This window comes from Podarcis bocagei (genome assembly GCF_964188305.1).
Source record: "Podarcis bocagei genome assembly, chromosome: 9".
NCBI lineage: Eukaryota > Metazoa > Chordata > Lepidosauria > Squamata > Lacertidae > Podarcis > Podarcis bocagei.
This window is the reverse complement of record NC_138134.1, coordinates 6,539,301-6,562,177: the sequence shown is the minus strand read 5'-3', so window position 1 is coordinate 6,562,177 and position 22,877 is coordinate 6,539,301. Positions and strand designations below refer to the sequence as shown.

Genomic DNA, 22,877 nt, shown 5'->3' with positions numbered 1-22,877 from the left:
TGGTCTTTGGCTAAGGAGTTGGGCAATCTCTAAAGCCTTTAAAAGTTGTTATACACTCGGTATTATCGGCGAAGATATTAATAGGCAAGATGTTAAATTGTTTTAATATGCAACAATTGCGGCAAGAGTATTGATAGCCCAGAAATGGAAACAAGAAGAAATTCCAATGGCAGACAAAATTAATGGACTATGCAGAATTAGACAAAATGACAGGAAGGACTCAAAACCTGCGGGACCAGAGATTTACAGAAGATTGGAAGAAATATACGAACTATTTGAAGAGCAACTGTAATCAACAAATTACGCTAGTAGGACTACAAGAAGTTTTGTAAGAGGAAATGTATGAAGCACTGCAAAGTAGAGAAAGAATAGAGATATTAGTTATGAATTAAATGTAATTGTGGAAGTAAGAAATGTATATTTAGTGAATAGATTGGAAAATTTTCAGATGTGATTGATGGAAGTAAAAAAAATGGTATAAGATATGAAAGTATGTTTAATTACTGTTGAAAATGATATGTTGAAAAACTAATAAAAATTATTTTAAAAAATAAAAAAATAAAAATTCAGTTCACCATGTTTTTATACAGCAGTCGTGCCCCCCCCACCCCCTTTGACCAGGCCACGGTCTGGCCGTGGGTCCTGCCCAGCTGCTGAAAACCGCCTGGTAGGGTGGGGCTCAGCCTTTTGAGCACCCCTGGCCAGCAGCACCAAGAAGCCCCCAGGGGGGCACCAGCCCCTTACCTTTGCCATGTACTCTGTGACGAGGTAGAGGCCGCCCTTCTCCTCCACAATCACCCCCAGCATCTGAACCAGGTTGCTGTGCCGGAGCTGCCTGCAAGGAGATTGGCCGGGGAGGGAGGGAAGAGAAGGTGTCATCCACAGGCCACTGGCTGGTATCAGAGGCAGGGCAGTGTAGTTGTACGAGTGTCAGTCTAGGAGCTCTTCAGACCAGGGTTCAAATCCTCACCCCGCTCAGCTATGAAGCTTACTATGTGGCCTTGGCCCAGTCACCACCATCTGAGGACCGCTCTCCCCAGGGCAGTTTGGCTGGCACCTCCATTACACACCTTAAGGCGCCAGGTGAAAATGTTCCTCTTCAACCATGACTTTGGCCGATTGTTATTCCAACAGCCTTTTAAATGTGTTTGTGGGAGGGGGTTTGTTTCGTTTCGTTCTATTTATTTTGTGCTTTTATCATGTATTTTTGTGTTGTGAAACGCCCCGAGATCCTCATATGAAGTACGACATATAAATTTAATAACTAAATAAATGACTGGTGACACAGCAGGGACACTGCTGACATCCAAGGGCCCAAGGGAGGCTGTGGCCCCCACGCCTTTGCGGATCCTGTTCCCAAGTGTTGGGGGGCCTTGGATACCCCAAGGAGCCCTCCCTACACTCATCTCTCAGAAGAATGTCAGGAAGGACAGTACGTTTCTGAGCACAATTCAAAGTGTTGGTGTTGACCCTTAAAGCCCTAAACGGCCTCGGTCCTGAATACCTGAAGGAGCGTCTCCACCCCCATCGTTCTGCCCGGACACTGAGGTCCAGCGCCGAGGGCCTTCTAGTGGTTCCCTCACTGCGAGAAGTGAGGTTACAGGGAACCAGGCAGAGGGCCTTCTCAGCAGTGGCACCTGCCCTGCGGAACGCCCTCCCACCAGATGTCAAAGAGAAAAATAACTACCAAACTTTTAGAAGACATCTGAAGGCAGCCCTGTTTAGGGAAGCTTTTAATGTTTAGTAGGTTATTGTATTTTAGTGTTTTGTTGGATGCCGCCCAGAGTGGCTGGGGAAACCAATAATTATTATTATTATTCTGCCCTAGACCAGAGTTAGGCCCCTGGTCCAGCTAGCTCAGAGCTCCCAACAAGGCCTGGCAGCAGTTCCTCGGGGGCTTCAGGTGCGAGTCTTTCCCATCTCTACTTGGAGATGCCGTCGTGGAGTGAACCTGGGATCTTCTTCAGGCACAGCAGGTGCTGAGCTGTGGCCCCGGTTCAGGGTCCAAGTCATGCGGAAGTCAGACTGGAGCCCTGAAGCCCAGTCCGTCATGGCGCCCAGCGCCCTTCTCCCAACTCTTAAGCAACCCGGGTGCTTACTCTGGGAGAAATCCCATGCGGACCTACTGACGGGCTTTTGCCTCCATCCTCAGTGCTATCAGTCCCACTTCCTTGGGCAAACCTCCGTGTCAAGCTGGCGCCCTGCAGATGTGGTTGGACTCGCCCGCCCCCCCCCCCACCAGCACTCACGTCATCACCGAGGCCTCGGCCAGGAAGGCCTGGGCGGTGGCGTCATTCTTGATGCACTTCACGGCCACCTTGTTCCCATGGTAGTCGCCCAGCATCACATCTGGAAAGAAGAAGGGCAATCTGAAGGGGGGGCGCAGGGCTGGGAGACACGGGCACAGGTCAAGGTCCCTTGAACCCAGCACCCTGCTTCCAGGGAACAGCAGCCAGGTGCCCTCGGGGAAGCTCACAGCTCAGGCCATTAAGCCACCCTCTCTTCTACCTGGAGCTGAGGTTTGGGCAGATAAAAGGGCTTCTTCGCGCAGCACGGAGTTAAACAGTGGAACTCCCTCCCACATGAGTCCCACTAGATGACTTTAAAAGGGAATTGGACAAATCTGTGGTGAAGGAGAAGGCTGTCAGTGGTTCCTGGTCAGGATAGCTATGCTGTGCTCTCCACACTCAGAAGTACTAAATGCTTCTGAATAGCAGTTGCTGGAAGCCACAGGATGGGGAGGGCCATTGGCTCTCACATAGTTTATCTCCGGGGAGAGAACACCAGTCCACAGCCCTTTCCCTTTCCCTTAAGGGAGGAACCTAGGAAGGGTGCCTCACACGGAGTCAAATCACCTTGGCTCAAGGTGGTTTTACCCTGACTAGCTAGCTAGATAATTTATTACGGTCAAAGACCAGCTCACGTAACATAACACAGTAAAAACAGCGTTCATAAAGATACAATCGGAGCAGAATGCAGCAATAGCTCATGAGTTAAAACTAAGATATATACATACAGTGGTACCTCAGGTTAAGTACTTAATTCGTTCTGGAGGTCCGTTCTTAACCTGAAACTGTTCTTAACCTGAAGCACCAATTTAACTAATGGGGACTCCTGCTGCAGACTCCTCCTGGAGTCTGTAACCTGAAGCGTATGTAACTTGAGGTACCACTGTACACCCGTACAACTGAGATTTGGGCTACCATAAAAAAAATTGACCCTGAGGCGCCCCAAAGGGCGATTTCAGCATTTCCCTAGTGAGGTATTTTATTCTAGAGGATGATCTGTGCCTACAAATCTGGGCGTAGAATCTGGCTACCAGCCAGGTCGTCTTGCAATCTTTGCCTAAGAGGAGAGAATTAAGTTTAGACTTGTCTGAAAGATTGGCGAGCCTCTTCAGCAAAGGATCAATGGTGGCTCTACGGATCTCAACATAAAAAGGACATCTAAATTATATATGTTTGGGGCGTCCTATTTCCCCTAACGGGCAAGCGCAAAGTCTCTGTGCGTACGGGACTCTTCTATAGGAGCCTTCCAGAACCGGTGAGGGCAGGCCGAGCTTCTAGCAAGAGTATTTACCTTGATTAGAAGCAAGGGGACCTGCCCACCTGGAGATGCTAGTGTGGACTGAACAGGGGACCTTTTGCGTCTGAAGTGGGCCCTCATGAGCTTCCGAGGTTCTTAGCTGAGCCTGGCTCAGGAGAACAGCTGGCTGGATCAGGCCCATGGCCTATCTAGTCCAGCATCATCTTCTCACGGCAGCCAACCAGATGCCTGCGGGAGACCAGCAAGCGGGATTCGAACACAAGCCCTCTTCTCCCCTGTGGCTTCCAGCAACTGGTATCCAGGAGCATTGCTGGCTCTGGCTGTAGAAGCAGAGCACAGACATCATGGCTAGCAGCCATCAATAGCCCTCTCCCCCATGAAATCTGCCTAATCTTTTAAAGCCACCTGTAGGTTGTTGGCCATCACTGCCTCCTGCAGAAGGGAGTTTGGTAGTTTAACTATGTGCTGCATAGAGAAGTCCTTTATCTGTCACAAATCCTTGAGCACTCAGCTTCATGGGATATCCATTAACTTTGACCATGACCCTTAACAGAGCCATGGAGGGTGGGGAGCCTGACTTCCCCAGCTGCAGGAGAAGAAAGATCTCCCTGCGCCATCACTTGCCATCACTGCCCGACTCACCTCCAAACTCCCCTTTCCCAATGATCTGCAGCAGTTTCAAGTCCTTCATGTTGAGGGACCACCCGCCTGGAAGAGGGCAGAGATACAGAAAGGGAGAGGAAGTCAAATAATAATAATAATAATATTTATTTATACCCCGCCCTCCCCAGCCAAGACCAGGCTCAGGGCGGCTAACAACCAATAATAAAAACAAATAAGCCGTGTGCCAACTCCCACGGGAGCCCAGCCCAACCAAAGGGTCTGCCCAATCCTGGCGCCATGCTCACCGCGTGAGAACTCGTCCTGAGCAGCCACCGTGCCCTCCATGACCTTTGGCTTGATGAGGCGAGTGCAGAGCCCGTCAGGATCCGAGGTGTAGTGCTGCCAAGTGGAGGGGGGGACAGGGGGAAGAGAACGTCAGATCAAACCAGAGTCCAGCACCCGGATGCCCCTTTCCCACCCAGAGGAGCAGGCTGGCTTGGGTGCTGCTTCTCGAAGACACCCTGAACGCCTTCTCATGGGGCATCCACCAGGCCCTTACTGAGCACCAGCCCTCCCTGAGCACCTCTGCAAAGGAGGACTGGCCCCCTTGACATGCTCGCCAGGAGGTGGGGTTGGACTCGCCGCGGCGAACGGAACTGCTGAAACCCAGGAAAGTGCCGCTCTGACTATCTGAAAGGCGCATGCTCCAAAATAAGACTAAGAGCACATATTGGTATAGGAATGTATTAATATGTAAAGAAATATACAGGGATGCGGGTGGCGCTGTGGGTTAAACTACAGAGCCTAGGACTTGCCGATCAGAAGGTCGGCGGTTCGAATCCCTGCGACGGGGTGAGCTCCCGTTGCTCAGTCCCTGCTCCTGCCAACCAAGCAGCTCGAAAGCACGTCAAAAGTGCAAGCAGATAAATAGGTACCGCTCCGGCGGGAAGGTAAATGGCGTTTCCGTGCGCTGCTCTGGTTTGCCAGAAGCGGCTTAGTCATGCTGGCCACATGACCCGGAAGCTGTATGCCGGCTCCCTCGGCCAATAAAGCGAGATAAGCACCGCAACTCCAGAGTTGTCCGCAACTGGACCTAATGGTCAGGGGTCCCTTTACCTTTACGCTTACCCTTACCTAAAGAAATATACAATAATAAGAGTACATTCATTTGTAAAAAAGGAATATACAACAGGAAAGACAGGAAGTCTAGAGTGTTGGTATGTACATGATTTGGGGGGGGAATTGTTTTTGTTTTTTCTCTTTGATCTTTTTTTGTTTGTTTGTTTGTTTCATTATCTTTCTAGGTATACAAAATTTGTATATAATTTATGTATACATGTTGGAAATTATATTATAGTAAGTGCTGTAATGTAATATGACAACGCTTACCGATGTAATATAAGAATGTTAACAAATAAATAAAATGCCAATTCAAAAAAGAAAAAAGAAAAGCACATGTTCCACCACCTGGCTGCAGCCCCTTCGTGCAACCTCCTCTCACAACTACAGAGCTGCCACATGGGAGTTGAGTGACTCCTGGCCCGGAAAATGACTGCCGGAGCAGCGGAAGGTGGCCCTTGAGGGCAAGTGGGTAGCAGCACCACCAACCTGAAGGAGCATCTCCACCCCCATCGTTCTGCCCGGACACTGAGGTCCAGCTCCAAGGGCCTTCTGGCAGTTCCCTCACTGCGAGAAGCCAAGTTACAGGGAACCAGGCAGAGGGCCTTCTCGGTAGTGGCGCCCGCCCTGTGGAACGCTCTCCCACCAGATGTCAAAGAGAAAAATAACTACCAAACTTTTAGATGACCTCTGAAGGAAGCCCTGTTTAGGGAAGCTTTTAATGTTTAATAGGTTATCGTATTTTACTGTTCTGTTGGAAGCCGCCCAGAGTGGCTGGGGAAACCCAGCCAGATGGGCGGGGTATAAATAATAAATTATTATTATTATTATTATTATTATTATTATTACCTCTGCTGCCCCCCCCCTTGCCTTATTACCTGAAGTCATCGGTCCCCGCCTGTTGGCTGCCTTCCCCCCCTTTGCTTCGGTGCTGCTTTTGCAGAACTCACCCAGGAGGCGGAGGAGGGTGGTAAAACTACAACTGGCAGCTTACCATTGTTTGCCCCCCCCCACCACCACTTTCCAGCAGCCACCACAGTCCCAAAGGGACAGTTCTGCAAGCTGCATGCAAGAAAATCAGCAAGCAATCTTGTGGCCAGATTTCTTGCGCTGGAAGTCTCTGAAGCAAATGCGGCCCTGGACAGGTCAGTCTTCCAGAGAGGCGTCACAAGGTTTTTTGGGATAGGAAAAGGGGGGGGGAGATAAGAGAGAGGAGAAGCCCAAAGGCAAAAACATGGAAGCTGGGCAAAGGTGGGAAGGAGTTTGGGGTAGAATCTCTGTCTTTGGAACTCCCTCCTAGAGAAGCCAAACTGGCTCCCTTCTTGCTGTGCTTCTGACAGCAGCTGAATAATTCCTTGTTCCGACAGGCTTTTGGGAACTGACTGTTTGTCTGGAAAAGGCTGGTGCGGGGATGTTTTTATTATAGTTATCTGAATGTTTTAATACATCATATGATAGAGTGTTTTAATTCTATTGTTTTTTAATGACTGGTGCCCCTGTTTTAAGCTGATTCTATTTTATCTGTAAACTGCCTTGAGTACGTCTGGGAAAACGGTGGGATATAAATAATAATAATGGGGAAAAGATGTAGGTGCTGGTTCTTCTCCAGGTCCTTAAGGGCTGGGAGTTTTGAGGCCTGTCAGAATCCCTTTGAGACGGGGCTGCAGCTCAGCAGAGGAGCATTGCTTTGTGTGCAGAATGAGACATGAGTTACTCTCCTCCAGCATTTCCATGGAGAAAGACGCCTTCTTGGTCTTTTTATTTATTAACATTTATACACCACTTGATTGTAAAACAAAAAAAACCCTCAAAGAGTTTTGCAAAAAGATTAAAAAAAGAAAATCAAGGGGGAAAAACTTAAATATACAAAAGGTTAAAATACGAAAACAGATTAAAATTCACACCAGCATTTCTAAGCATCTGGGTGGCCTCAGCTAAACAAGAATGTTTTCAGCTGGAGCCGAAAAAGAGTCCAGGGAAGGCGCCTGCTTGATCTCAAGAGGCAGGGAGTTCCAGAGTCTGGGTCCTGCCACACAAAACAACTGACTTCGTGCTAAGGCAGAGCAGGCATCGCACGGCCTTGAGCATCCTTTGTGCTGATTCTACTGATATTCTGCTTTATTACAACTTACAGTACTGCAGTTTTATTATTGAAAGTTGATGCTACTCGTGCTTTACAGTTACCCTAACCATGGGCCCTGATGATAAAAATAATTAAGTCTATTCTATTTGAGAGAGGCTGAATGGAACACACACACACACACACACACACACACACACACACACAGTGGTACCTTGGTTTACGAACTTAATCCGTTCCGGAAGTCCGTTCTTAAACCAAAACTGTTCTTAAACCGAGGTGCGCTTTCCCTAATGTGGCCTCCCGCCGCCGGCGCCCTTCCACCGTTCGGATTCCATTCTTAGACCGAGGTAAAGTTCTCAAACCAAGACACTATTTCCGGTTTTGCAGAGTTTGTAAATCAAATCATTCTTAAACCAGACTGTTCTTAAACCAAGGTACCACTGTATATCTCAGCCAGATGGGTGGGGTAATAATAATAATAATAATAATAATAATAATAATAATAATAATAATAATAATAATAATAATCTTCAAAGGTCTGTTGCACATCTAGCCTGGTTGCAATGGCGGCATCCCCCCACAAGGGGGCAGTAGGAGGTCGACAGTGGCCCACCGCCCTACATTCTGTGGGTTCTGCAGTATTCTTACCCCAGGAAAGCAGCTTGTGGGGGTGTCCTCCTCTGTTGTGTGAGAGGGGGAAGAGGCGTTTCACATGGGCTCACCTATTTGGAAGGAGGGCCCCTGACTCCTCTGTTTCTTCCCCCCATCCCAGTAAGCCCATGGTCCTCTCCACACACCCACACACACACCCTGGCTGGGCCCCACACCTGCTCTGCAAGTAGGGCACTTTCGGAATTGCTCAGAGCATCTTCCTGCCTCTGCAAGAAACAGGAAACCCTCCACAAGTCTGAGCTTTGCAGGCTGTGACCGCTGAGCAACCCTAGGTGGAGGGCAGGGCCCCCCGCTGATCTGGCAAGGCATCTAGCAACAGCCCAGCTCCCTCGTGCTGGCAGAAAGGGTGGCATCTCAGGGGCACAGCACTCCTGATTTTATTATTATTATTTTTTAGATTTTATTGATACCACTCACATTAACACACCATACAGAAAAAGAAAATAAAAATTCCATCACCGCCAAAGCAAAAAGAAGAGAATTAATACATCAACTAATAACCTTCAAAACATAAAACAAAAGAGGTCTTTTTCTATCGAACAGGCTTCCCGTCTATTCCTTATGACAGATTCTGTATGATTTGTTCCCTGCCACTGCATAACTACAGTAGTAAAGGTAAAGGGACCCCTGACCATTAGGTCCAGTTGTGACCTACTCTGGGGTTGCGGTGCTCATCTCGCTTTATTGGCTGAGGGAGACGGCGTACAGCTTCCGGGTCATGTGGCCACCATAGCTATGCCGCTTCTGGCGAACCAGAGCAGTGCACAGAAACGCCGTTTACCTTCCCACCACAGTGCACTTTGACGTGCTTGCATAATGGCTGAATAAATGATCAGGATGGCAGCAACCCCCTCTGGCCCACAGGCCAGACTCGGCCCACCTTTGGACTACGAGGCCGCTCTGAGGCAGGGCGGAAGCACGCAGGCGGCAGGTCAGAACTGGCTCCACCGGTGCGTTTGCTGCCTGAACCTCGCTGCTGCCCCGTCCCAAAGGGACGCCGGCACCGGGAAAGCGATTCTGCAGCTCTGCCCGACTTGGCCCTGCTACTGCTGCCCCCCTTGCTGAAGCCTCACCTCCACCAGCTGCATGAGGTTCTCAAAGTAGACTTCCTCGTCGATGCTGAGCTTGCTGGAGGAGTAGATGATCCGGTAGTGCTCCACCTTCCCCTCGCAGCTGACGCAGAGTGTGTAGTCCCCGGGGTAGTTGGTGCTCTCGCGGACCAGGAAGAGGCCCGTCTCCGGAGGGTAGAGGAGCCTCTCTGCCTGCTCCCGTGTGATCTTCCCATGGAACCAGCTGGGGGTGGGAAAGGAGGAGGGAAGGAGAGATGGAGAGAGAGGGAAGAAAGAAAGCGTGACCACGGCAGTCTCCACGAAGCCCACATAGTAATAGTAATAATAATAATAATAATAATAATAATAATAATAATAATAATAATAATAATAATAATAATAATTTATTATTTGTACCCCGCCCATCTGGCTGGGTTTCTCCAGCCACTCTGGGGAGCTTCCAACAAAGATTAAAAATACATTAAAATGTCACACATTAAAAGCTTCCCTAAACAGGGCTGCCTTCAGATGTCTTCTAAATGTTAGGTAGTTGTTTATCTCTTGCACATCTGGTGGGAGGGCGTTACACAGGGCGGGTGCCACTACTGAGAAGGCCCTCTGCCTGGTTCCCTGCAGCTTTGCTTCTCGCAGTGAGGGAACCGCCAGAAGGCCCTCAGAGCTGGACCTCGTAACCACAGGACCATAAACTGTAGGTCTGGAAGGGACCCAAAGGCCACTCAAACCCCTCCCCCCACCGGACAACACAGGAAACATGGCCAGCCATTTTTCTAACACTTCCATGGGACAGCCTAGAGATTTAAAGCCGGTTGATTTACCTGTACACCCAGCCCAGGTTTATTTGTTTGTTTATATTTACTATTTCTTTATTGCATTTATATCCCTGCTTCTCCAAGCGGTGCGCATGGCTCTTCTCCCTGCTGGAATCCCCACAACCACCCTGTGAGGTAGGTTAGGCTGAGAGGCAGCGACTGGGCCAAGCTTGCCCAGGTGAGCTTCATGGCTGAGCAGGGGGATTCGAACCCTGGTCTCTCCCACGTCCTAGTACTACACTGTAACCACTGGCCCTCAGGGCTCAAAGTTCCCACCACTGTGCTAGCACCATTAGGAAGATGCAATCAATGCCTTCAGGTCTGTAATGCCCACACTGAAGGAAGGAAGGTTGCATCATACAGCCTCCAACAACTAGGAATTGATCCCCAAGCTAATACATTCTCATATCTGTAACTACATCTGTATCTGTACAGTGGTGCCTCGCAAGACGAAAAGAATAAGTTCTGTGATTCTCTTCGTCGAGCAGTTTTTTCGTCTTGCGAAGCAAGCCCATTGACGGATTAGCGGATTAGCGCTATTAGCGGCTTATCTGCTGATCGGATCAGCTGATCAGCGGCTTAGCGGCTTAGAAAAAGGGGGGGAGGGAAAAAAACCAGCAGGAACTTGTAAGACATTGTCGTCTTGCGAAGCAAGCCCATAGGAAATTCGTTTTGCGAAGCACCTCCAAAACGGAAAACTCTTTCGTCTAGCGAGTTTTCCGTCTTGCGAGGCATTCGTCTTGCGGGGCACCACTGTATAGTTCTATTTATTGGCCTGTTGATTCTGCACATGCGCAGAGAGCCTTCACAGAGAAAGAAGCAGGTCTGTTGTGTGCCAGCACCCCTGGGAGTCTTCCTGTCGCTTGTCACAGATCAGGTCTTGCGCGTCGTAAGAACATGCAAAGCACCTACTGGATCAGGCCATTAGCTCACCTAGCCCAGCATCCTGTTCTCACAGAAGCCACCCAGAAGCAGGACCCGAGTGCGAAAGCATTCTCCAAATGTTGTTCCACCTTATCTGGTATTCAGGGATAGACTGTCCCTGGACATGGAGGCTCTGCTATCACAAGAGGCCTCCATAAGAAGAGCCTTGCTGGATCAGGCCAAAGGCCCACCTAGTCCAGCATCTTGTTCTCACAGCGGCCACACAGATGGCCCAAGGGGAGCCCACAGGCAGGATCCGGTCTCAGGCCTCTGAAGAATACGCTGTTCTGCTAATTGAGATCCTGGAAAACGGCAGCCTTTCCCTTATTGCGGAATGCACTGATGTGTAGACGACCTCGAGGGTGTCCATGGCCTGCACAACTCAACCCTAAGGGCTGCACCCCCCAGGCCATGGCACTTCTCCTGCAAGCACAGACCACTAGTCCATCTAGCGCAGGATCTCCTGCACTGACTGGCAGCGACTCTGCAGAGTTTCAGGCAGCATTCTCCTCCAGCCCCACCTGAGGAGGCTGCTGAGGATTGAACCTGAGCTATGGGGAGCATGGGCGAAAGAGGCCGGAAGTGTGGGGGTGCTTACTGAGGGGAGCTAAGGGTCGGCGCGGTGTCACAGACTGAGACAGAGAACTATACTAGTATATCTGCATTCAGACGCCCACTCAAGTCATGCTGCCCTCTGGGTGGGCTTCTTCTTGGCACAGCCTAACTTGCAAAGCAGCTGAGAGGAGAATAGGGAAGGGAGAGGAATCTGCATGTACTGAATGGGTGCTGGCTGGCACACCTTTCTCCAAAGGCCCTTGTGTTCATCTAGGCCAGGCCTTTCCAACCGGGCGCCCTCCTGGACTGCAGCTCCCGTGATGCCTGTCCACTGGCCACACTGGCTGGATCTGGTGGGAATTGGAGTCCCAATTGAGGCCAGATGCCCCAATCTAGAGCCCCTCCCCAAATATCCTGGTGCTCTCAAGATGTTGCTAGATTACAACTCCCATGACGCTGATGGGACTGATGGGAGCTGGGAGTCCACAACACCTGGAGGGCACCGGGTTGGGAAAGGCTGATCCAGCCGCCTGCCCATGCCCTCCTCCCAGAGCTGTGCACAAAGCTCGGCTCAGCAGGCGTCTCCCGTCTGCCCGGACTCACGGCATCAGGCTGAGCTTGGTTCCGGCTTTCACCCCTTCCCGCTTCTGCACGTAGTTGGCCGGGATGATCCCCTCGCGGCCCACTTTGTTCTTCGCTTTGTACCAGTTGGGATCCTGGCAAGGGAAAGCAATTGTGAGCGTAGAATCGTGGAGTTGGGAGAGACCACCAAAGGTCATCTAGACCAACCCCCTGAAAAGCAGCAATCACAGCAATCCTAGCGACTTTCCAACACCCCCAAAGGTGGACTCCTCCATCGTCTCCTCAGATGGATGCATGCAATGAATACATCCAGCGCTTTTTTTCTGGAAATAAAGGTGCCGGTACTGTGTATCCTTGAGCACCTCCAGAAAAAGGCACTGAATATATCTATATGCTGTTGTTCATTTGAAAGAAGACAGCGACTTATACATAATACAATTAAAACCATATAAAAATCTATGACCAGAAATCAGTGCTGTTTTTGTGCTGCACTTGTGGAAATTGCACAGTATGTAAACATACAGAATCTCTTTCCTCCATCATGGGCTATAACGGATGATTTACAGTCTCGGCTTCTGCCCCTGATGGGGTTCATGTCCCGCTCTGTGTCCTCTCGAAATTCACAGCCCCCAGGCAGCTCGACACTCTGCCAATGTTTAGCCTCTTCTCACAAATACAGTGGCTGAGTCTGCAAATCCTCTCCCAGGGACTTGACCAAGTGGCTTACTCTTGGAGAACTTTAAATAACGCTCACATCAATTAAATCATATTGCTTTCCCTGTCCCTTTTCAGGTCGCTAGGGAGGGAAGGAAGATCACAGCCGCAGAAGGAAATGCCTGGATCTTGCGGATAGTAGCACATTAGCATAATGTGAAGAGCTCTCTTGGAGCCAAACAAATACCTGCATCTCGTCCAGGATCTGGTTGTGACAGGGTCCAACCAGACACGTATGAGAAGCCCACAAGCAAGATATGAGGGCAGCAACGCTCTCCACCTGTGATTCCCCGGCCACTGGCATTCAGCGACACATTGCCTCCGACACTGGAAGCAATTTCTAGTGCCCATAAATAGGGAGGGGCGATATCAGTTTTTCAACAACGTGATGTATCACCAGCCAAACACCGTGATATAGCGATACATTGCAAGGTTGAAAAGCAGAGGGAGGAACAAGCTATATTGGCCTTGGCGCCTTGTGGCTCATTCCTCCCTCGGTTTGAGGACCAGAGCACAGTGAGTCAGGAGCAGCAGCAGTTTCACCTGCGATATACTGCTCCATCATGCTCCAATCCTGGGTGGATGTATTGATGCATCGCCCAAGCCTAAGTTTTATTGCTAGTGGGTAGCCAAATTCGGTCAAAGACTTTCCATTTGGGCTCTCCTCTGCCCCATCCTTAGAAGGGGCCCATCCAGTCCAGAATTCTGTTGCCACGGTGGCCAAGCCCCAAGGGGGAGCCCAAAGCTGGACCCGAGAGCAGGGGTAGGCAACCTAAGGCCCATGGGCCACAAGCGGCCCACAGGCGTTGTTTACCGGACCACGAGCCACCCACTCAGCAAGTCCCCGTGCGCTGTGCTAAACTGGCGCGGCGCAGGGACTCACTTCCGCAGCGTCGGAAATCACATGATGCCGGAAATTGCGTCTGCGCAGACACCAATGCTGGAAATCGCAGGCTCTCATGGGCAAGCGCAACCCAGCCCACGGAGGGATCTCTGCTGGAGTGAACTGGCCCAGGCGAGGTAAACCTTGCCAACTCCTGCCCTAGAGCAACAGCAACTCTCCCCGCTTGTGATTCCCAGCAACCCATTTTCAGAGGTCTACTGCCTCCAATAAAGGAACTAGCCAGCTTTGCTGATGGGCGAGAAAAATGAGCCCCCCCCCACTCCCCCAACTTCTGATTTCTCCCTGGTACCCGAGACGGGTGGGTTACCTTGGTGACAGAGATAATGGTGAGGACATCCCCTTTGCTGAACGGGAGGTCCTGATCCGCCGTGCCATGGAAGTTGTACTTAGCAATACATTCCGTACCAGATGACCAGACGGCCTGTGGGAGAGAAGAGGGACACGGCTGACTCAACAGGGTCTTGGCACTTCACAGAACCACAGAATCGTAGAGCTGGAAGGAGGGACGCCAGAGGCCATCTAGTCCAACCCCCTGCAATGCAGGAATATCAACTAAAGCATCCCAGAGAAGTCTAACTATCGATCCATCTTCACAGAGATTTCTGGGAATTGTAGCTCTGAGAAAGGGAAGAGGCAACCTTGCCAAACTACAGGTCCCATAATTATTTGAATGCTTTTGACTGTTTAATGTGATATCATGGTGGTTTAAAGGCATGGTGTGAATTTGGCCTTTGTGATTATGTACAATTGTTTCCAAGAAACAAATCTGATTGACAGACAGACGCTGGTCATCTAATTCTCTTTTGGAGGACTGAGGGGGGGAAACCTAAGAGACCAGGGAATTAGGAGAAGAGGAGGACTTCAGAGCACAGCTATCGCCTGGTAAAAGAAATCCGAGTCTATTAAAATCAAATGAGTTTTGATTGTCTTTTTTTCTGAAACATAGCTGCAAAAGGATTGAAAGGATAGTTTTGAATGACAAACATGCTTGCTTTTTTTTTTTTAAGGGGAAAAAATACCAGATTGGAGATCCAGGGGCCCCCTAGATACTGTCAGACTACAATTCCCTGCACCTCCGACTGCTGGGCTTTGGGCCAACTGAAATGTGTCCTTGAACTTTGGCAACGACCCCACCTCATCCACCCAAAGCAGCAACATTCCAGCCTATGGAAGGCACCCCTTCCCACCTACCCAGCTAATTAAATGTTGCAGCCCAGATTCACGTTAGGGATGGCAGAGAGGGCAGGGAAGGTACACCTTTGGGCTCTTGCACACGCCACGTTCAAGAAGCCACACGCCCTGCTCTCAAAAACGATGCATCTGCAAAATCTGAAGACTTCTGTAGATTCAGGATGTTGTGCAAAATTCAGAACCTCTCAGCCAGAGAAGGGGGTGGGGAGGAAGAGCGCAAGTGCTCCCCCCTTTGCACAGCACTGAAACCAAGAGGTGCGCACACCCCGCCCCGGTTCTCTAGAGGAGCAGACCAGCGTCTGGGTGCTCCCCAAAATCGTGCTTATTACAAATGCACCCAATGGTTTGATTCCTTACTTAGAGGGGTGCTAGCAAATCTCACAGCATTTGCCCTGCTGAGCGCCTGGGAAGCTCTACTGAGAAATTGTTATTTGAGATCAAGGAAACCACACGGATCCACAGGGCTTGAAAACTTTTTTTAAAATGAGCTTTCTGGGTGGGAAGGGGAGATCGCTCGCTGGTGTACTGTGACACCCCAGTAATTATTCCAGGAATGGATCACAAGCCCACCCACTTTTGTACTTTGAAATCTTGCCCTGGTCCCCCACTATTCACTTGTCCCAATACAGTCCCCATGTAAAAGATGGGGGGGAGGACTCTTAAGTACCAGGAAGCTGCCTTGTTTCGTCAGAGCATTGGTGCAACTGGTCCAGTGCTGTTGACTTTGACCGGCAGCAGCTGCCCAGAGTCTCAAGCAGAGAACATCTCCCCATCCCTTGTGACCTGACCCCTTAACCAGAGATGCTGCTTTGGGGTGGGGGCCCCAGACCTCATGCGCCCATCTCCTCCTCGGTGTCATTTTTAAACACACAGCCAAAGCTACTGCTACTCAGAGCAGACTCATTGAAATTAATGAATGTGGCTACCTCCAGTTCATTCATGTCAATGGGCCTGCTCTGAGTAGAACTAGCATTCGCTATAACTCATTGTAACTTGTTCTGGGAGACTTCGAACAGCAACAGTTGTAATAACAGAACAACTTCTCCTAAAATCGACGAGACTATGATTCTATATGGAGAGCCTTTTCCCGCCTTACCTGCATTCCTGACATTTTCTCAGGGGGTTCTGGGGACTGGATTTCACAAGAAGGACACGTCACTTGGTACCATGAGACCTGGGCAAGAAAGAAGAAACCTGAAGTCACGCTCCACTTCCTGTGAGCAGAGAGCATTCATGCGCACAGACATGCAACACCACCTTCTCTCACAAAGGAGAATGAGAGGAGAGAGACCCATGGAAGCTGGGAAACCAGGACAGCTCTTTCCCCCTCCAGCATCATTCTCTCATTCATATCATCTTTCTCTCTCCACATAATACTAAAAACATTGTGACATCAAAACAGCAGTGGTTTGAAACAATGCAGAACATCACACATAAAAAAGCAGCGCTCAACACAAAACAAGTTTTCAGGGTTCATTTTAAAGCCAGTAAAGTAAAATTCCTATGTACCTCCCTAGGTAAGCAAATTCCACAGGTATGGAGCCACCATCAAAAGGGCCCTGTCTCCTGTGCCTGCCAGTGTGATGGATCTCGACAGCCATTCTTAAAGCCCAGGGCAGGTTCAGGTGGGTTTAAAGTCCTTCAAATAACCTGGTTCCAAAAAGTCTAGGGCTTTAAGAAGCCATTACCAGCACTTGAAATTGGGTTTGGCATCTTATCATTTGTGGTTGTGATACAGAGGTCTCCTGACAGTCTGCGTGTGTGTCAGACATCCGGACTTCAAATCCCTCCTCAAGCAAAATCAAGCCACACCCCTCACAAGAACTAAGAAGAGCCGCCTGGATCCGGCCAGTGGTCCCTTTAGACTCACAGCGGCCGGCCAGCTACCCCAAAGGTAAGGAGTCTGGATCCAAGTAAAAGAGCAGGTCTCCCACCTTCAGCTTTCCAGCAACTGGAATTCAGGAGCGTTGCAGTGGAGGTACTGCGTCGCCTTCGTGGCAAGGAGTCAGAGACCTCACTCTCCCCTTGAATATTTATCAATCACTGAAAACAATTGATGTTACACGAGCAATGAAGCTCTGTAACACTGAAACTAGCAATATCACATCACATCATATCATTTATTACCTGCGCTTTACCCGGGGCAGGTTACACCATTAAAAACAATTAAAAACAACTTTAAAACTAAATAGCTCTCATTGCTACAGAACACATATAAATACAAAGCTCTTTTCCCAGCTGAATAGCCAGCCCTGCACCCAAGTAAGATGAAGCTACAGGCTTTCTGCAGTGGGAAAGGTTTTACCTGCCCCTTGAACCCCAGGAGAGGCTCATGGGGACAGATCAGTGCAAGCAGCTGCCCCATTTTGGCTCTTTTCTTCAGCCATTCCTCACACCCCACAGAGCAGCCTCCCACAGGGTAGACCCAAGACCTGCCAGCTACTTAAGAGAGAAAGACAAAACTCCAAATCTTTCATGGTGTCTCCCTCCTTGTCTCAGTGACTGGTGCCCCTTGACATACGGTTAGTTCTACAGCGCCCAGAGAGGTTTGGCAGATGACCATCTTCAGAAAATGCCAAGGATCCATTAGAACAGCACCGATTGTGAGGGGAAAGCTTGTCAAGAATAGTGAGCGAGGGGAGAGCACTGTTGGGGGGTGGATCTCTAAGGAGGTGCGAATTATCAGTCTGCAAAAAGGGGCGAGGACCCACAAACCCGTCTTTTGCTCCAAAAGCAAGTGAGGCAATAAGCTCTGGACCAGGGGTCTGCAACCCGCGGCTCCGGAGCCGCATGTGGCTCTTTTACACCTTTGCCGCGGCTCCGGGGCGGATACTAGCGAGCGGAGGAGGCGCATTGTGCGCCCCGACACTCCCCACTGTGGCGGGCGCTGTACTGGCTGTGACGTCGCATGGGGGCAGTGCGTGTGTTAGTCACGCACTGTCCCGACGTCACCTTCCCACCCGCCCACCCGCCCGCTACATTGTAAGGGGCATGTACGCTGGTCACTGCATTGAAAGGGGGCATGTACGCTGGTCACTGTTTTGAAGGGGAGTGAAGAACACACACACACAAAAAGGTAACTTGTTAATTTAACGTTTATTTCTATGAGGAGGAGTAATTCTGAGGGGTCAAACAAAGAAATAATAAAAAAGTTATTTTTATAATGACGAGTTTTGTGGCTCCCAGTTTTTTTTTCTTCGGAAACGGGTCCAAGTGGCTCTTTTTGTCTTAAAGGTTGCAGACCCCTGCTCTGGACCTTCAAAGGCGGCTGAGCTCCAACTCCTCTCAACCTCAGCCAGCACAGCCAGTGGCCAGGGAGGATGGGAAATTGGAATTCACCTGCCCCTGGAGGGCTACAGGGTGCCCACCTCTGCTTTGAAGTGTGAGGCTGGGTTTGCACAAATGGTCCACATCCCTTGAGAGCCACCTTTCCTTTTCTTCTTGCCAAAGAACCTTCAGAAATGTCCCTGAACTTGAAATCCAGCCTACGAATGCATTCAAGTGAAAGTTCAGAAAAAACCACAAGTGCCCAGCACAGTCTTCTAGCAGAAATGTCACCTAGAAGTGTGAAATAAATTGAATTGCTCTCCCATTCTGTATCCTAACCCAAAGTCACAGAATCCCTAAATATTCTGGAAGCTGCAGCTGCCCAGCTTTATGTAATTTTGTTATCCAAGTTGCTCACAGCACTTGAAATGATGCAAGCTGATGGGCTTTTAAAAAATTTATGCATTGCTCCATCATCACATTCACTCTCTGAGCATTTGGCCCCTTCAGTTGTCTAAAGCGGGGGGGGGGGAGAGCTGAAACCCCCGCAGAGTTGCTGCAAAAGAGCTTCTCCGCATCCACTAGCCTTGCTAGCTGGGGCTGGTAGGAGTTGGAGTCAGTGACATTTGGGTTAAAATAAAGTGCTTTAAACAAAAAACAACCCATAAACCCTTTACTCAACAGCCTTCCTTTCTTCGAAGTTTTAATTTGTTTGCCTCCCACACAAAATTGAAGTAATTTCCACCTTCCAGCTGAAATCAGCAAAAGAGTTTCAAGTGAAAGCTTTGGAATAGCTCTATTCTTTTCTAAAAGGTGTGTCGTCCACTTTCCTTCGCGAGGATGTGCTCCATGCTTGTAAAGCACCACGACCGCAGCATGCTATTAAAAACACAGGAAAACATACCCTGTCTGATGGCAACAAAGGGCTGTTTATGCCCCAGTCACTCTAAGCTGCTTCCAACATAGTATAAAAGCACAACTGTACATCAAGGATTGAAAACTTCCTGATACCTTGAAGGAGACGGCTCAAATATGAAGTCCATAACATTTGTCAAAATAAAAATGTGCTCATCATATTTATTAGTAAAATTCAGAGCCTGGTGGCCTCCCATTGCAAAGTATTTCCCCAGTTGCTCAGCACCCTTATTGCGCACCTGCGGCAGGAGCTCCTACAAGTCCTTCGCACATTCCTCACAGGTAACCATTTTCAGGGGCAAACCCTTTGCTTTAAGGTGCAATTGCAAATAATGATCATTGGCCATGCTGGCTGCAGCTGATGGGACCTGGAATCCAAAACAGTCCGAATAAGATGCCCAAGACGCTCACAAGCACTTTCTTGTTTTACTCTGAGCCCTGTATCTTTCCTGCACTGCGTTTTGCCTAAGCCTGAGGTGCTTACTCAGTTAACCAGTTAGATTTTTAATCAACTAAAATGGAAGCCCCTTTCATTTGCCTCCCCCCAAAAGGTGACAAGTCACCGAATCGCAGAGCTGTAGAGTTGGAAGGGACTGCAAGAGTCATCTCATCTTGGCTGTGAGTCCTGGAAAACATGCTCCAAGCCTTGTAGGTCCTTAGTGGTTTGATAAAGTTATGGTGCTCAACCCTGGCCACCCCCTCTTTTGTCCTGCCAAATCTAGAAGTCAGCTTGCTTTCCCTCTCCTGCTCTACAGCTGCATGTGAGAAATCTCCCCCCCCCCCCGGGCCACATACCTGTTTGTTGCAGCGCCTGCTATATTTAGGATCTCGCTGTTCCACTCTCCAAGGGAAGCCCCCCTCAAGACCAGCAGCTGTTATTCATAGCAGCCAGTGCTCCAATGCATCTGCTTTGACAGCTGTGTGGCAGCACACTTGCCCAAGGGCTGAAGACGGTGCCCAGAGGCAGGCTGGCAAAGATGCCTGCAAGGAAGGAGCAGCAGCCCTCGGTAGGACAAGGCAGACCGCAAGACGTCCAGAGGGAGCTTCTCAGCAGCTGAACTACATCAGCAGCTAGGACTCCGGGGCAACCATTGTGTGGACCAGGATGCCTTTCTGTTTGCCACCTGCCAGACTGGGCTTCACAAGTAGGCACCAATGCAGGCTGGCAGAGGACTAAGAGGGACCTCATGGACCATCAAGTCACACCGCCTGCCAGCAGGAAGAAGCCTAAACTGTCACTAACCTTATTTTTATGCTGGTTTCTATGGAAATGACCAGTGGCATGCTAATGTAAAGCAACTGCTGGATCCGGACCCATCCAGTCCAGTCCAGCATCCTGTTATCACAGTGGCCAACTAGAAGCATCTATTGGAAGGCCGCATGCAGGGCCTGGGGGCAACAGCACTCTGTCCCTTTGTGATACCCAGCAGCTCGTATTCAGAAGCATTTACAGTGGTACCTCGGGTTATAGACACTTCAGGTTACATACGCTTCAGGTTACAGACTCCGCTAACCCAGAAATAGTACCTTGGGTTAAGAACTTTGCTTCAGGATGAGAACAGAAATTGTGCTCCGGCAGCACGGCAGCAGCAGGAGGCCCCATTAGCTAAAGTGGTGCTTCGGGTTAAGAACAGTTTCAGGTTAAGAACGGACCTCCGAAACGAATTAAGTTCTTAACCCGAGGTAGCACTGTACTGCCTCTGACAGTGGAGGTGGAACATAACCATCAGGGTTAGCGGTTACCAAAAGCCACAAACTCCACTCACTGTTCCGTCTATTGCTGATGTCCAGGTTGCATGTGCTCAGCAGGAAATCCTCACTTAAGATCTATACATACAACAAGTGGTACCTGCAACAAAATGTTGTCGTGTGGGGTGCTCCTGTTCGGGATTCAAGCAGACCACGCCCTTTCCCTGAATATCCCCCCTCTTCCATTCTTTCCTGCCCTTCACTACCCCAAAAAACCATCTGGCACCATTCCATGCCAACTGAGAAAACTCACTGGGCTGCTTTATCCTTTTTTTTTGGGGGGGGGGAATATTCCCTCTTAAATATTCTTCTTTATTTCTGCAAAAAAACCAAACCTGCTAATTCTACCCCCCCCAACACACACACTTTGCACGCAATGCAAGGATCTAGGTTTGGAGACTGAACATGCTAATAGTACTAGGATTCGGTCCACAAAGGTAACACCCAGACATGATTAACTGGGAGGCCCTTAAAACTCAGCCTTCGCAAGGGGAAGTGAGCAGCAGAGGCAGGCCAGCCGGGCTTGACAGACCCACCAGCTGGGTTACAGGCTCCTCCGAACAAACCCCACTTTGTCTGAACCGCCTTGAGCCATGCGGAAGGATGAGATCACTGGCAAGAGGCGTCCATCAGACAAGAGACCTTCTCACTCCCCTCCATCTCCTTCTGAGATGGAGAAAGGCGTAGGTAGGTGATGAGGGAAGACGGGTTGAGCGCTGGCCAGTGCCCAGGATTTGTGCAGGAGAGAAGCACTTGCTCCAGGGGGCAGTCACAGAATCGTAGAGTTGGAAGGGATCCCAAGGGTTGCAGGAATCTCAACTGAAGCATCCGTGACAGAGGGCCATCCAACCTCTGCTTAAAAACCTCCAAGGAAGGAGAGCCCACAACCTCAACTGTTCCGCTGCCAATCAGCTCTTACTATCAGAAAGTTCTTCCTGATGTTTAGTCAGCAGCAGCAGAAAACAAACTTGCTCCATCTTCCATGGGATAGTCCTTGAGACATCTGAAGATGGCTATTGTATCTACTCTCAGCCTCCTCTTCTCCAGGCTAAACATACTCAGCTCCCTCAACTGTTCCTCATAATCCTTGGTTTCCACTACCCTGATCATCTTTCTTACCCTTGTCTGCACATGTTCCAGCATGTCAACATCCTCCTTAAATTGTGGCGCCCAGAACTGGACACAGTGTTCCAGGTGGGGTCTGACCAAGGCAGAATAGAGTGGTACTATTACTGGCCAAGAAAAAAACCTGTTTGATGGATCTCTTCACACTGAGGCCTCATCCACACTTTGGGTGGGATTCAGCTAGGCTGCTGCATGTGTGGAATGAGGTCTATTCACACAAGGGCATGTGCCCACTCTCTCCTCCCTTATACAGCCCCTTGCTCCAAATGGGTGGGGAAACCTATGGAAAAGGATAAGGTGCAAAGCATAAGGAGGGGAGAGGGGAGGCCTGCTGTGCAAAGGCCTCATTTTTGCCCCCATCCCTGCTTAGTGGCACTTTGAACTCCACCCTGCCCATTTAAAACCACTTTGGCTTCCGCCAAAGAGTTGTTAGGAGACCTCCGCTCACAGAGAAACTTCTCAGAGGGCTTCAACCTCCAATCCCCCTCCCCAGAGAACTCTGGGAATTTTAGCCCTGGGTGAGCCAGAGGGGTCTCCCAGCAACTCTCAGCACCCTTTTCAGACTACTGTTTCCAGGATTCCCTGGAAGAAGAAGCCACGACTGTTCAAAGTGGTATGGTGCAGATTGAACTGTAGGGTGAACACAGAGCCCAGATCCGCTTTGTGCTTTGGAAAAGGGGCACTTAGTCAAAAGCAAGTTTTAACTTTCCATTCTCCCCCCAACCCAACCCCCATCTACCTGAACAACCCCTCCCCAAAGTCCTCTGGAATGAGGAGGCAGGAGGATGTCTGTGTTGTTGGCTCTCTTTGCCTTGTACCACGAGAGCAGGCTTGGGAACCTCAGGCCCAAGGGCAGAATACAGCTCTCTGAGCCTCTCTGCACAGCACTTGGGGTTCTTTCCAGGTCACCCCCTCAGTCTCCAGACCACACACCCCAACGGCCATGTTCTGCGCCCTCTTTAGAAGGTCCTTGATAATGCCTCTTGCTTGCCCAGATGGAGGGCAGAGAGACAAATAGCAGGTGCACGTAGAAACCCCTTGACCTTTAC

The 22,877-nt window shown here is 49.7% G+C and overlaps 1 protein-coding gene across 4 annotated transcripts in view; it reads right to left on the bottom strand.

The window, feature by feature from the left end:
* The window catches only part of CSK (C-terminal Src kinase), a 71,785-nt gene that overhangs the window by 8,879 nt on the left and 40,029 nt on the right, over positions 1–22,877 (bottom strand). For all 4 annotated transcript variants that reach the window (XM_081207816.1, XM_081207817.1, XM_081207814.1 and 1 more), the window contains exons 2-9: positions 15,869–15,946; positions 13,889–14,002; positions 11,985–12,097; positions 9,097–9,316; positions 4,455–4,548; positions 4,189–4,254; positions 2,250–2,349; positions 745–835 (exon numbers count right to left, since the gene is read on the bottom strand). In XM_081207816.1, the coding sequence (XP_081063942.1) occupies positions 745–835; positions 2,250–2,349; positions 4,189–4,254; positions 4,455–4,548; positions 9,097–9,316; positions 11,985–12,097; positions 13,889–14,002; positions 15,869–15,883 (813 nt within the window). In that variant the 5' untranslated portion in view covers positions 15,884–15,946. The remainder of the gene's footprint in view (positions 1–744; positions 836–2,249; positions 2,350–4,188; positions 4,255–4,454; positions 4,549–9,096; positions 9,317–11,984; positions 12,098–13,888; positions 14,003–15,868; positions 15,947–22,877) is intronic.